The sequence below is a fragment of the Akebia trifoliata genome, chromosome 2 (genome assembly GCF_017979445.1).
Source record: "Akebia trifoliata isolate Shusen 1 chromosome 2, ASM1797944v1, whole genome shotgun sequence".
In the NCBI taxonomy this organism is placed as follows: Eukaryota; Viridiplantae; Streptophyta; class Magnoliopsida; order Ranunculales; family Lardizabalaceae; genus Akebia; species Akebia trifoliata.
The window spans coordinates 31324840-31340034 of NC_141376.1; the positions used below are offsets into that span (position 1 = coordinate 31324840).

The following is a 15195-nucleotide window of genomic DNA, read 5'->3' on the forward strand; positions in this document are numbered from 1 at the left end:
AATCCAATAAAGTCAACGGTCAAGATTATGAAGTTGTTTGATCCAATATCATATGGTCAACCTACAATTTGCCAAATATACTTCGAAAAGCTAAAAACATAATTGAAGAGTGTCGCCGAAAAAAACATGTGAGGCATAATGAGCTTTTATCTTTATACTCGATCGCCCGGTTTCTCAGATTCACATTTGTTTTGTCTGCCACTCATACTGATTTGACTTAAAATAATATTTATTTAATTCAAACATGTGGGGTCAATTGACAAAGATTGAGACAAAATCTTAGTAAGGGACGGCCGAAAGCTATCACAAAACATATTTTATTTTATTTAATAATGGAAACATACAATCAAAACTACATCCAATCATCCAAAATAAAAAAAAAAATTAAATTATTCTATTTTTACTATTAATAATTAAAATCTTTCAGCTACATAAGCTCAAACAGAAAATAATAACAAAAAAATACCCAACCTCTTATGCTGTACAGCTTATATTTACTGTCCCACCTAGCAAACCCCAATCATGATCATAATGATCAATCATCAAAAAACTTTATCCAAGTTTTAGAGTCCACCTAGCAAATCCAATGGAGTGTACAAGTAGAAGGGATTTTCTTCTTAATTATAATCATAAATATTATTTAATTACCATATAATATTCTAAATAAAAAAATGTCTTTTTTCTTTGTTTAACATAGAGGAGCCCTATGAGGAGTACCTTTCCTCTTGTGCAATTGCTTCTTTGGTTTCAAGAAACAAGAGCTATTGAACCAGCCAATATGATTCTGATTATTCTCTGGGTTTGATTCAGCTTCTGTTGAAACCCATTTTGACTCGGCTTCTGCTTCAATCGAGTTCGATGATTTATCTTCCTTCGTATTCAGTTTTGGATTTTGATTTTCCTTCTCGGAGATAGCACTAGATATTGGAATTTGGAATGAAGTATGGGGAGCGCTACTTTGATTTATTGACTCATCTGCAATAATTGAAACCTGCAATAGATCATTTTAAGACTCGTTATTCATGCATGATAAATTTTTGAGAATTTCTATTGGCACACCAAAATTTTAATTCTAACACACTAATATTTTTTAAATTAAATATTTTACGAGATATTGGTAACTATTCTTTATCATGACATCCATTTTTTTTATTCTCCTAGATAATCATCAAACCCATTTACTCACTTTAAAGAGAAAGGGAGACCCTCTTTATAAAAAGAGATAATGACCCCATTTTTCCTCTTCTTGAGAGATAGAGATAGAGCTATGGATGGATTAATAACATTGAGATTTTTATTTGGAGAGGATTTTTGAAATCTAATAAGAGAAATTGAAGCCATTTCTTCTACAAATGCTCTTTTAAAAAAGAATAACAAATGGATTTTTTTTTTCTTCAAGAGTTTAATTCAAAGAGATTTTCCAAAATTAAAATTCTTTTTGTTTTTGTTTAAAAAACTACCTTCTAATTTGAGAGAAAGTATTTTTTTTTTAAGTTAGAATCTAGATTTTCTTACTGGTCTTTGAAATCAAATTCTTTCAAGTTTTCTCCATTTCTTTTCCTCTCCCTACCTTTCTCTTCCCCCTCTCTCATAGTACTTATCTTCTCCAATTAGGATTTCTTCTTTAGCAATCTGTTTGGATTGAAAGAAATGTAGAGAAGAGAACCTCATTAAGACAAAAGAAGAGAAAAGAAAGTATTTGTTCTCATTCTTTCACTTTCTCCTCAAATCTCTCCAATTTGGGGAAACAATATTGGGCAATTTTCTCTCTACTCTCTCTCAATTCTCTTGGTTAACCTTCTCATCTCTTCTCTCTTCACTTAACTTCCCAAATAAAAAAAATACTTTCCAAGAGACTTACAAGATGATTTTGCCAATTCTTTAACCAAATTAGTGTTATAATAGAGGTTCAACTAAATACTTTAGGAGTTTGATATTACCACATCATTATAATATGAATCCACACAATAAAAATAAGACTTTGGTAGGATTTATTCACTTATGTTGTGAATTCATATTTATATTTTATTCAAAATCATATTTATTTGTTATATTTAAAAAAAAAAATTAATCTTTAAACCTAAATAAGAATTAACAAATAAATGTACATCACCAAAAAATGTGAGTCTACCTACTGAGCTGCCAATTCAACTCTTTGCTGGGTTGCACAAAATTCCATCAAACTGTGTCAACTCAAGCAAGCTTTGAGAGGCAACTCGTTGAATTCAGAGCTACACTTTCTACAAGAGAGCTTATATTAACACGCCAACTTTTACTTATACCACACCAATCTATATGCAGAAAACAGTTTAATTTCATAACGATTTGTGACTTTTAATTAAAATTTGGTGTGCCAATAGAATCTGAAAATAACAAAACAGATGAAAATGTGATTAATGGTTATACCTTGCAAGCAACAGAGCAATATCGATTGGGTTCCATTAAGCTTCTCTCACAGATCTCACATGAAGAACCACTATTTGATTTCGATGGCTTCGATTGTGGACGAGTGTTTAAAAACACAACCTTTGCATTATTAGTTATATACGTCTGCAAAATCAAATCGAAGCAATTACAAGATGTAATTAAACATAAAAAGCTATCTAATTAAGTTCTTAACTTAATTAAAGAAATTTCATAATAAAGGAAAATTGCATGATTGAATCGAAAATTAACCACAAAAAAACCTAATTAAGCTAATAATCAATCAAGATTTAAAAACACCTAATTACATTTTCTTGATTAATAGAAAGACCTAATTAACTTTGTAATCAATCAAAATAGGTCAAATTTGAATGAAATTAAGAAGAAGAAAAAAATCAAATTAACCTGAATTCTGGAAAAGTTAATCAATCAAATAAATTTCATAAATAAGGGAAAACTGCATGAATGAATCGAAAATTAACCTTCTTGTAATCAAATCAAAATATATAAATTTTGAATGAAATTAAGAAGAAAAAGAAATCAAATTAACCTGAATTCCGGAACAATTGATGTGCTTTTGCATGTCTTGTAAGCGAACAACATCTTGATAAACATATCTACGGATCTGAAGCATTTTATGGAGAAAATGAGAGTACAGACAATGTTGACAAATGCATTTATTGCAATCGATGCAGAACACATTCATTTCGTTCTTCCTGAGTTCTTGATGATCGAAACAAGAACCAAAGAATTTACTCCTTAATAGCTTCTCTAACCATTCTTCCGACATCTTATTCTTCTTTGGTACTTCAATCGCGTAACGAACCTGTAAAATTAAATCAATTAAAACCGAAAAAAAAAAAAATCAAATTCAAAAAGTTCATGAAAAATCAAAATCTCAAAAATTAAGAAACTATAACATTAAAAAAACTCCTAATTTAATCTAAATTGAGATCAATAAAACCAAAAAGGAAAAAAAAAATCAAATTCAAGAAAGAACATAGCAAATCAAAATCTCAAAAGTTAAGAAACCTTAACATCAAATAAAAAGAAAAGAAAAAACTTACCATTTGATCCAATTTGGGATCAATTTTAATCTTAATTTGAAGAAAAATCAGTAATTTTGGCGATGAGAATCAACATGAATAAATAATTTGATGAGAGAAAGGAAGAGAGAATAAAAACTCTGCCTTTGCTCTGCAGTCTGTATAAATCCAACTTTTACAACCTGGCCTACTAATAAGCGGGAACAATAGTTAATCTCAGCCGTCTAATTATCTGAAATCTAACGGTGAAGATTGAGTGAGAATTTCGATGTTCTTAAAAAATGGGGACCGTTGGATTTGACTAATCTTGGATTTATGATGTGGGCGTATTGGAATTTAGAAACCCTAAATTAATCACTCGAGAGGGGAGAGAGAGAGAGAGAGGAGTGTCGCACACAATCGGCGACTTTGTATAGTTGGTTGACACGTGGCATATCTGAGCCACTCATGTCTCTTCCCGCCATTTTGAGCGAGATTTCCGGAATCCAAGAGCCGTTTCTTTTGGAGGTGGGGAGGCTCCGTTCTTGGGCTTCGAGATTCCATAATCACGGAATAAATGGTGAAGATCGAAATACCGAAATTACCCTTTTTTTTATAAAGATTTTTGACTAGATTTTAAAATGCTATCAAGATTCTACGTTGGATACTCTTTTGGGCCCACTAAGAATCTAATCGAATGGTTGAAAATCAGAAATCATAATTTAGAAAATGTTCGTCCAGCAACAGAAAAGGTGGGCTACTTTTTAAGAAACTAATTGAATCCAATTGAGAGTTCAAGAATAAAAGGAAACTAAAGATCTATATTTAAATCAGTCGGAGAAAATCAAGGGATTTTTTATTTTCTTTAGCTAAGTAAAGGCGTGGGATACGACACATTACAGTTGGAAAACCTAAAGTACACGGAGTTACTTAAAAGGCATGGAGTAGGGCATAAATGGGTATAATGATCCAAATGGGGTTTGGATCTAGGAAATGGATGTAGATCGAATATGAGTCATGGTCTAACTAGAAGATGGGTCATGGATTCGACCAATTCCTTGGATAATCAACAAGGTTCCTATGGATCAGAATAAGGAGCGAATTGTATGAATCAAAATTAGATCCGGAAGGATATCACCTTGTTCAAAGTTGGATCAAGATCCATATGATTTTAAAATTTTGTTTACGATTCATTTTCAAAGAAATTTGAAATCCTTAGAAATATGACAAGTGAAATTGGGGACAAATTTTTTTTTTTTTTTTTTTAATGATAGAGTATCCTGGTAGACAACGAATCGGATCCGTATCTGGGTTTTTGCCCAGTCCATAAACCATGGTGTGTCCAAGGATTAGTCATGAGGCATGTAAAACTCTTGCACATCACACAGACCAAGTAAGTGAGGGTTCGCCCTCGCGGGTGGCCCATAAGGAATTAATGCTCATATTGAGTATCAAACTCACAACCTACAGGTATTAACGATTTATCGGTTTGAAATTACCATTGTGACAACCCCTTGGGGTTAAATTCAAATCTCAAAAAGAAGATAAGATTTTTGGGGAGGTTGAAGATGATGATTTTTAGAAAGAAACCCAAAAACATTAATTATATATTCCAAAAAATTTCTCCATTTTTAATGAATTTATTTGAATTAACTGAATGCAACTAGAGCTGACAATGGGTCAGATAAATTTATTCGTAATTATTTTTATCCAAAAATTTTTAGGGTCGGATATTATAATACATTGAAAAATAATTAAATGTATAAATATAATAACATATGTATATATGTGTGTTGGGTCCCTTTCAGCAACAAACATTTTGGCAAACATTTTGGCAAAACATTTTTCAAAACATGGGTTAGAGGTTTTGGAATGGGCTGATTTTTGGTGAGGATGATCTCTACGGTGAGGAGATCATCCTCACCAAAAATCAGCCCATTCCCAAACTTCTAGCCCCATGTTTACAAGTTGAAAAATCGTGGACCGTCCATTTTTTGTAAACCATTTTTTATGAGTTAGAAGTTTTGGAATGGGCTGATTTTTGGTGATGATGATCTCCTCACTGTAGAGATCATCCTCACCAAAAATCAGCCCATTCCAAAACCTCTAACCCATATTTTGAAAAATGTTTTGCCAAAATGTTTGTTGCAGAACATTTCCCATGTGTTTGCTTAAATATAATTTATAACATATGAATATAAATTTTATTTCTATCATTTTGTGCATTTATAATATTTTTTTTCTCTTTAGGGATAAAAAGATAATTTCACCTTATGACAGATTAGTTACTTTGAAAATATCATTGTCAGAAAAATATTTTTCTTTTTACATGAGTTTAATAAAACATTGAATCAGGAAAATCATAACTTAATCGAAAAATAAGAAATTCTTCATATTATGGACGTAACCGTCATTTTCATTTGAGTAATTTATATTTTTTGGTACCCATTTTCGAACCTCTATCTAATTACTATGGTGGAATATTCTAAAATAATAATTTATTTGATAAATATAAATAAGATCGAATCTACTCAAAGATCGAAATAAAAGAAAATCAATCATCGTTTTAATTTATTATTCAAAGAGTTTAATAAAAACAACCCAAACATTCCTCCAGGATAATCCATCTCATAGGGTCTAGAAAATAAACTAAAATAAAAATAAATAAAGCTTAACATGATTTATTACTTTGTATAATTTATTTCAAGATAAATCAAGATTGAAATAAAAAAAATATAAAAATTATTTTTTCTACAATTCGACTAAGGCACATTTTAGGGATGAGCATCTTACAAATTTGAACAAACAATGTAAGAAAAATATTAATAGGTACTATTATATCCACCCATGATTTAATCGAGGTAATAATCATATCAAATAAATGGAGAATATTGTAAATATTCTATTGTGAAAATGATATAAAAATTTAAATAAATAAATAAAATATGCCTTGCAATGATAATTCATGAAAATGTTTGACCTACATAACTTGGGGCATAAATGCACAAGGTCATATACCAACATAACACGAGGTCTTTCACGGGACATTTGAAACCTTTCACTGTAAAACATTCTGGCTCTTTATTGTTTAATTAATATTTTTATCAATCTGTTATGTCAATGCCAAAAATATCATTTTTGAACCTCATTATCATGATTCATTCACCATTAATGAATTTTTCTCCCATAAATGATATATAAAAAGAAATACATAACTTTTTTCTTACATTAAAAAAAAGAAGATGCATAAGAAACTTTAAAAAAAAATAAGATAATATCATTATAACAAAAAGATCAAGAAAAAGTATAGGTCTATACCTACGTAATCTTTTGATCTAAAAATGAAGTATATTTTAAACTTTAATTAGATGAAGAACTTTCATGTTTCGTCTGAGAGCAAACGACTTTAACAAATAGAAATTCTAGGAGTTCTCCGATAGTTTTTTTTCTAACAAATAATAGTATTTCTCTAAGTATATTTTTTAGTAGAGTGAGATGAGCACAAATTTGGAGAGATTTCTAGGATTTTGAAAATTTTATTTTTCTCATCCCCCAATAATAGCATAGTTTCTTAACAAATTGATGTGGCATTGATTTTATAGTTTGCGTCCATTTTAGGCTAAACTACTCCCTATCTCATCATGATTATTGGTTATTGATTTTTGAATCACATGAAAATATCTTAGAGTTCAATGTAATTAAAAAAATATAATTAAAACACATGTTACATTTTGGATAAAAAGAAATAAGGTTTTATATAATAGGGAAGCAAAACGTAGCATAAGAGAATTTTATAAATTCAAAATTCTCAAATTTATGGGATAAACATCAATTAATCACCTCATTTTTTCTCTCATAATCCAAAAATAATTTAAAATTATAAAATATTATTTTGAGGTAACTTTTGACTTTTGAAATTTTTTTAAAAATCTCTCCTCGTTAAACCTCGCATAAAAAGACTAAAATACTATTTTTTTTTTTTTTTTTTAATTTCACAATTTTTAAAAAATAAGACAATCAATATCATCATATTATGTTTAAAATTTTATTATAAAATATATCATGATAAAATATAAGATTATTATGAAATAAATTATATAGAAAATAAAAAAGTCAAAAAAAATACGTACATGACAAAATAGTCTAAAAATTTTCTATTTCCTAAAATTTAGAAATTTGATATGTTTTGTAAAATTATATTCTAAGAATCTTTTAAGATTTGATCGAAGTGAAATTTTGATATTTAGATGCTCAAAAGTACAAATTACTCATTGTAAATGATGACTTCAATTTAAATAAGTGATAAGGTATCTATTATTTTAAAATATTTACAATAAATTAATATATTTAAATTTGTAATACATTGAAGATTTATTTGTTAAGTGAATTAAATTTTCGTTAATATAAATATCTGATTTAAAATTAGTTATTTAACTCCAATTTGACATTTGATCCATGTTAAGTTTCTTTGAGTTATTTGATTTGATCTTAATCAATTCAAGTTTAAAAAGTAGTGCATAAAGTATTATTATTTTTTTTCAAGTTGAAAGTATTGTTAAATTGCGAGTTTTGATGTAAATTGGTGTATTTGAATATAATAATATATTATTGACATGTGTTGGACAATATTTACTAAGGCGTTGATCATTGTCATGTACTATAAAAAGATAAAAAGTGTATCACAGAAAATGTGATGAGAAAAAAATAAATATGTTCTATATATTTTTGTAGCAATTAAAGTAGCGCTACCAAAACGTGGAAACTCTAGTTAGATTCGATTGCTTTAGAAGTTTAAATTATTGTTTTCATAGTTAATAGAAGATTTTCTTATCATATTTTTACTCAATAAAATTTAGATGTTAATTGCATTAAGTCTTATTTTGAAAATAAAATTATTTGAAACATTAGGCATTTGCAAGTATATTCAAAATTTGATGATGAAATTTCTTTTAAGGGAGTAGATTGTACAGCACTGACAAATAATTAAGTATATAAATATAATATTATATGAGTGTTTGATTAAATATAATTAATAATATATATATAAATTTTATTCTATCATTTTCTGCACTTATAATAAAATTTTCTCTTTAAGAGTAAAAAAAAGTAAATTCACCTGATGGTGGATTATTTACTTGGAAAATATTATTATCAGAAAAATATTTATTTATTTTACATGAGTTTAATAAATTCTGTTAGTTTTAGAAATCAGAACTTAGTAAAAAATTAAAAATATTTTTATATTAGGGATGTAATCATTATTGACATTTGAGTCATTTATATTTTTAGGCAATCAAATGTCAAAATTTCACATCGGTCAAATTATGAAAGATGCTTATAATATAATTTTATAAGACATATCAGATTTCCTAAATTTTAGGTGATATGACATAGTTGGACTATTTTACCCTTCAAATATTTTTATGACTTTTTTTTTTATGATTTACTTTGAAATAATCTTATGTTTTATCATGATATATTATATAATAAAGTTTTAAAAATAATATGATGATATTGATGACCTTATTCTTTAAAAATTGATAAAATTTTGAAAAATGATATTTTGACCTTTTTATGCGAAGTCTAGTGAGGATGAATCTTTTTTAAAATTTTCAAAAGTCAAAGGGTGCCTCAAAATAATATTTTTGAATTTTAAATTGTTATTGAATTGTGGGAGAAAAAATTGGATGATTAATTGATGCTTATCACATAAATTTGAGAATTTTGAATTTGTAAAACTCTCTCATACTATGTGTCGTTTTCCAATTGCATAGAATCCTATTTCTTTTGATTAAAAATGTGACATGTATTTTAATCTTATTGATTGATCACAATAAACTCTAAGATATTTTCATGTGGCTCAAAAGTTAATAAACAATAGTCATGATAGGGTAAGGAATATTTTAGCCTAAATGGGTGCAAACTATAGAATCAATGTCACACCAATTTGTTGGGAACCTATGCTACCATTGGGGATGAGAAAAATAAAGTTTTGAAATTTTAAAAATCCTAGAAGTCTCTCTAAATTCGTGTTCATCTCACTCCACTCCAAATACTTAGAGAAACACTATTATTTATTAGAAAAACACCATCGAAGAAATCTCTAGAATTTTTATTTATTAAAGTCGTTTGCTCTCAGATGAAAATGAAAGTTCTTCATCTAATTAAGGTTTAAAATATACTTCATTTTTAAACCAAAATATTACGTATGTGTAGACCTATACTTTTTCTTGATATTTTCATTATAATAGTGTTATCTTATTTTTTTTTTAAAAACTTGTGTATATTTTTTATTGTAAGAAAAATTATATGTTTCTTTTTATATATTATTTATGAGAAGAATTCGTTAATATGAATAGATCGTGATAATGAGGTTTGAAAAATGATATATTTACATTAGTATAAGGAATTGGTAAAAACTCTGGTTGAACAAGAAAGGGTAAAGAGTACCCGATGGTAAAAGGTCCTAAACATTCTATGGAAGGTCTCGTGTTATGTGAGTATATGACCTAGTGCATACATGTCCTGTGTTATATGGGTGAAACATTTACATGAATCAACACTGCATGATATATTTTATTTATTTATTTAATTTTTATATTCATTACATAATAGAAGATTTACAATATTCTTCATATACTCGATATGATTATTATCTCAATTAAATCATGGATGAGTATAGTTGTACTTATATAAAATTTTCTTATGTTATTTATTCCAAAAATTTAAATGCTCATCCCAAGGACGTGTCTTAGTTGGATTCTAGAAAATTGTATTTATATATTTTTCTTATTTCAAACTTGTTTGTCTCAAAATAAATTATACGAAACAATAATTTATGTAGGGATTTATTTATTTTTATTTTATTTTATTTTCTAGACCTTACGTGATAGATTATCCCCAATAAATGTTTGGGTTGTTCTATTAATTTTTTTGAATAATGAATTAAAGTGAGGATTGATTATTCTTTTGCTCTAAACATTAAGTAAATCAAATATTATTTGTATTTTATGTAATAAATTATTAATTTTAGAATATTCCAAAATTTTGGTCTAATACAGGTTGAAAATATCTTTTTTAAATGGACAAAATCATCGAAATCGGATGAATATTAAATTTTATATATTTAAAAAAAATAAATAAACCATTGGAATTTCTGTTGTCTTTGCAAATGAGTTCTGTTTTAGATCATTTTTATTTCAGAAATATTCTTTTTTGAAGATAGTCAAAATATGAAACTTTTAAGTTTATATGTTAGCTTTCCAAACCTACTGACTATTCAAGAAAATACTAAGCGTGTAATCCACAGTGATCATTTATTTAAAATAGGTCTGTTTTATCCACAATGAGACAACACATATTTGCTAATTTTTTCTGAAATTTTCTTTCATTATGTCTTATATAATGTGTGACTATTGTATTTTTATGAAAAATAAATTTAATTGAGAATCTAAGGGTTTAGAGAACGCACCACATCGAAATATATCGATAATCGAATAAAATCATTTATTTTGGATTATCGATGTTTACTTTTACTATTGACTGTTATAAAATAATTTTAAGTGTTAACTAAGAAATCCCTTTTACTAAAATCATATATTTATATATATATATGGGGGCGGTTCAAGGGCCATATGTAAAAACATATGAAAAAACAATGGTTCTTCAAAATATGGGTTAGAGGTTTTGAATTGAGCTGATTGTTTGCAAGGATGGTCACTATGATGAGAAGATCATCCTCACAAAAAATCAGCTCAATCTGAAATTTCTAAATCCATCAAAAGTGATTTACAAATTATTGAAAAAAGTTGACAAAAATTCGATGGTCCACATTCTAAATCACTTTTAATGGGGTTAGAAGTTTCAGATTGGACTAATTTTTTTTCGGATGATCTTCCCATCATAGAGATCATCCTCACAAAAAATCAGCTCAATCCAAAATTTCTAACCCATATTTTAAAATTTTATAAATGTTACATTGTTTTTACATATGTTTTCTTAGATGTCCCTTGAACCTGATATATATATATATATATATATATATATATATATATATATATATATATATATATATATATATATATATATATATTATATTAAATAATTTATAATATTTTGACCTTCAATATTTGGATCAATATCCTGACTCACGAGTTATGGGTCGGGTCGTAGAATCAAATTTTGGGGCATCACGGATAAGGATATATGTCTTATCCAACCAAATATCCGTTTATCCGAGTTTAGTACAATAAATTCACAATAATAATATATGGATAACCTTACCTTAAGGTTTTTCCATTATCTACACAGTAAGGTATATTCGATTGAACTTGGGTAAAAGTTGGATATGGATATCCTTTAAAAAAGTGGATGAATAATCAGATATCTGTTTTATCCACAATGAGACAACACATATTTGCTAATTTTTTCTGAAATTTTCTTTCATTATGTCTTATATAATGTGTGACAATTGTATTTTTATGAAAAATAAATTGAATTGAAAATCTAAGGGTTTAGAGAATGCACGACATCGAAGTATATCGATAATCAAATAAAATCATATATTTTGGATTACCGATGTTTACTTTTACTATTGACTGTTATAAAAAAATTTTAAGTGTTAACTAAGAAATCCCTTTTACTAAAATCATATATATTTTATATTAAATAATTTATAATATTTCGACCTTCAATATTTGGATCAATATCCTGATTCACGAGTTATGGGCCGGGTCGTAGAATCGAATTTTGGGGCATCACAGATAAGGATATATGTCCTATCCAACCAAATATCCGTTTATCCGAGTTTAGTACAATAAATTCACAATAAAATATATGGATAACCTAACATTAAGGTTTTTCCATTATCTTCACAGTGAGGTATATTCGATTGAACTTGGGTAATAGTTGGATATGAATATCCTTTAAAAAAGTGGATGAATAATCATATATGGATATCCTTAGAATAAGTGGGTAAATAATCAGATATGGATAACTGAATATAGAGTTGGAAAATGATATGGAAATAGTTTCATTCGACCCACACCCAACCCATTGCCAACCCTAAATGTAACTATCATTTGAGGGGTCTAATGTTAGGTTTGTCTCAAATATTACTAAAATGTAGACGGGTGTCCACATTAGGGGAGAGGGACAACAATCAAACAAGGGCATGTCATCCTTTGGAAAACACAAGGGATTCTCAAATATTCTCCCATGTCTACAATTGAGAGGGGCAAAAGACATGGGATCGGTTTTGGGAAAAAGAGAATATCTTAAATATTCACATAAATCAAAGGGGTTGTATCTAATGTTAATTTTATATATATATATATATATATATATATATTTTGTTGATAAGTAGCAATATATTCATATGAAAAAAATAATAATACTAGGCCAGTCGAGGTGACCAACCTAGCAAGACCTTACAAACAGACGCTACTCACCAGAAATACAAAGCATCCCATCCCAGTTATAGATAAAATCCTTGAAGACGATCCCCTTAAATTCTATAAAAACTTTGGACCAACAAAACAAAAGACCCAAAATTGAAATAATAGTTTCTGTGCCATCTTTTTGATTCCTCTCAAAGATACGTCCATTTCTCTCCTGCCACACCCCCCAACATATTGCGAATGGTGTAATACTTCAAAGTAACCTCTTCATGCCACCAAACGAACATCCACTCGATGTCCAACTCATGAAAAGGTCCTTTATTATTTTGGGCAAGCAAGTTAATATACCAAATAACTTAAGGAAATGTGCCCAAATTCCATACGTGAATTTGCAATGAAGGAGTAGGTGATCTGAAGATTCCCTATTGTCCATACATAAAATGCAACAGCTTGCCCCATACCACCCACGCTGCATCAAAAAATTCGTCATTTGGATCATTCCTAAATAAGCTGTCCATGTGAAGAAGGCAACTCTTCTTGGCACCTTCGGGCCCCAAATTGATGCATATGGGAAGGAGATATCACCATCATCATTATACAAGGAATGGTAAAAAGAACGTACCGAGAACCTATCATCCTTGCTTGCCATCCACACTCTCTCATCCTCCCGATCCCTACGGAGCTCAAAACATGAATCAACATCAATTACTCTACCAACCTCTGCCAATTCCAAGCCGTCAAGACCCCTTCTGAAACCAAAATCCCAAGCCTATTCGCCGCCTACCAATCTTCGGAAAGCTATGATAGGAAACCCTTTTTTCGTGGATATGGAATACAACGAAGGAAACAACTCTATAAGGGACTGATTATTGCACCAAATATCCTCCCAAAATCTTACTTTGTTCCCTTGACCCACTTTGAATTTAAGCCTCGACTTGAATAGAGAAATGGTATTCATAATACCTTTCCACATCCCACAACCATATGGGTGTCTAGTTGGGCCACTCTCTTACTCTGTTCGCCTAGTCCCATATTTTCCTTCTATCACATGTCTCCACAAGTTATTGCCATCAGACCCAAACTTCCATAACCACTTCCCCTTCAATGCTAGATTCATTGTTCTGAGTCTTCTAATCCTGAGGCCACCCTTTTTCTTGTCTGAGCAAACTTGCTTCCAATTAACTAAATGATGCTTTCTACCCCCACTTCTGTCATGCCATAAGAAATTACGAAACAACTTATCTAGCCTTAACTCCACAGTACGGGGCAAAGTCAGCATAGATAGAAAATAGATTGGGATACTAGATAGGACACTTTTAATCAAAGTCAACTTGCCCCCCTTGGACAGATAATTTGCTTGCCAAATCGCGAGTTTTTTTCTCAACTCTCTTTACTATCGGCTCCCAAATCAACACCATCCTGTATGGGGCCCCCAACAAAATCCCCAAATAAGAGGAGGGAAAGCTATCCACATGCCAACCCAATGAGGACGCAAGTAAGGAAACACACCTGACCTTGTCGACTGGAAGTACCTTGCTTTTTCTCATATTAATTGGGATGCCTGACACTGCTTCGAAACAACATAACAAACCACCAAATCTTCTTGTCTGCTCCATGGAATCATCTAAGAAGACTAGTGTATCATCTGCAAACTGAAGATGGGAAACAGTGATGTTGCCTGCTCCTATTGAGAACCCTGAGAAAAACCATTCACCACCCCTCTCTCCACCATCTTCTCGAGTGATTATGCCATAATGATAAATAAGAAGGGGGATAGAGGGCCCCCTTGCCTGAGACCTCTAGTACTCCTAAAGAAGCCGCAAGGCGACCCATTCACCAAAATCGAAAAGGATAGGGAAGACACACACATCATAATCCACGAGATCCATCTTCCACCAAAGCCCATTCTCCCCAACATGTATTCCAAAAATTGCCAGTTAACGTGATCATAAGCTTTCTCAAGATCTACCTTGCAGACCACCCCCGCTTTACCTGACTTCAATCTAGAATCAATACATTCGTTTGCTATTAAGACCCCATCTAGAATCTGTCTCCCTTTAATGAACACACTCTGATTATATCCTATCAGTCCTTGAATGACACCTTTTAATATTTTAGCAAGGATGCTCGTGATGATTTTGTAACTAGTATTCACCAAACTGATGGGCCTCAAATCTTTGATGTCTTCTGTCACCACTACTTTAGGGATTAAAGCAATGAAGGTAAATTTATTATATATATATTTGGGTTGGGGGGGGGGCATCTCTAATGCTTATTCTTTTTAAATAATTATTAAAATATCCTTTTAAAATTAAAGAAAAAATTGTGGGGGAATCTCTAATCTAAAA

The 15195-nt window shown here is 29.7% G+C and overlaps 1 protein-coding gene across 1 annotated transcript; it reads right to left on the bottom strand.

Annotated features, from left to right (window-relative positions):
* Window positions 1–424: 424 nt before the first annotated feature.
* Window positions 425–3624, bottom strand: LOC147410138 (protein RGF1 INDUCIBLE TRANSCRIPTION FACTOR 1-like). Its single transcript, XM_086417432.1, has 4 exons — window positions 3492–3624; window positions 2975–3250; window positions 2407–2550; window positions 425–991 (listed from the first exon to the last, which is right to left on the bottom strand). The coding sequence occupies exons 1-4, from the start codon at window positions 3492–3494 to the stop codon at window positions 689–691; spliced, it is 726 nt and encodes a 241-aa protein (XP_086273558.1). The 5' UTR covers window positions 3495–3624; the 3' UTR covers window positions 425–688.
* Window positions 3625–15195: the final 11571 nt, after the last annotated feature.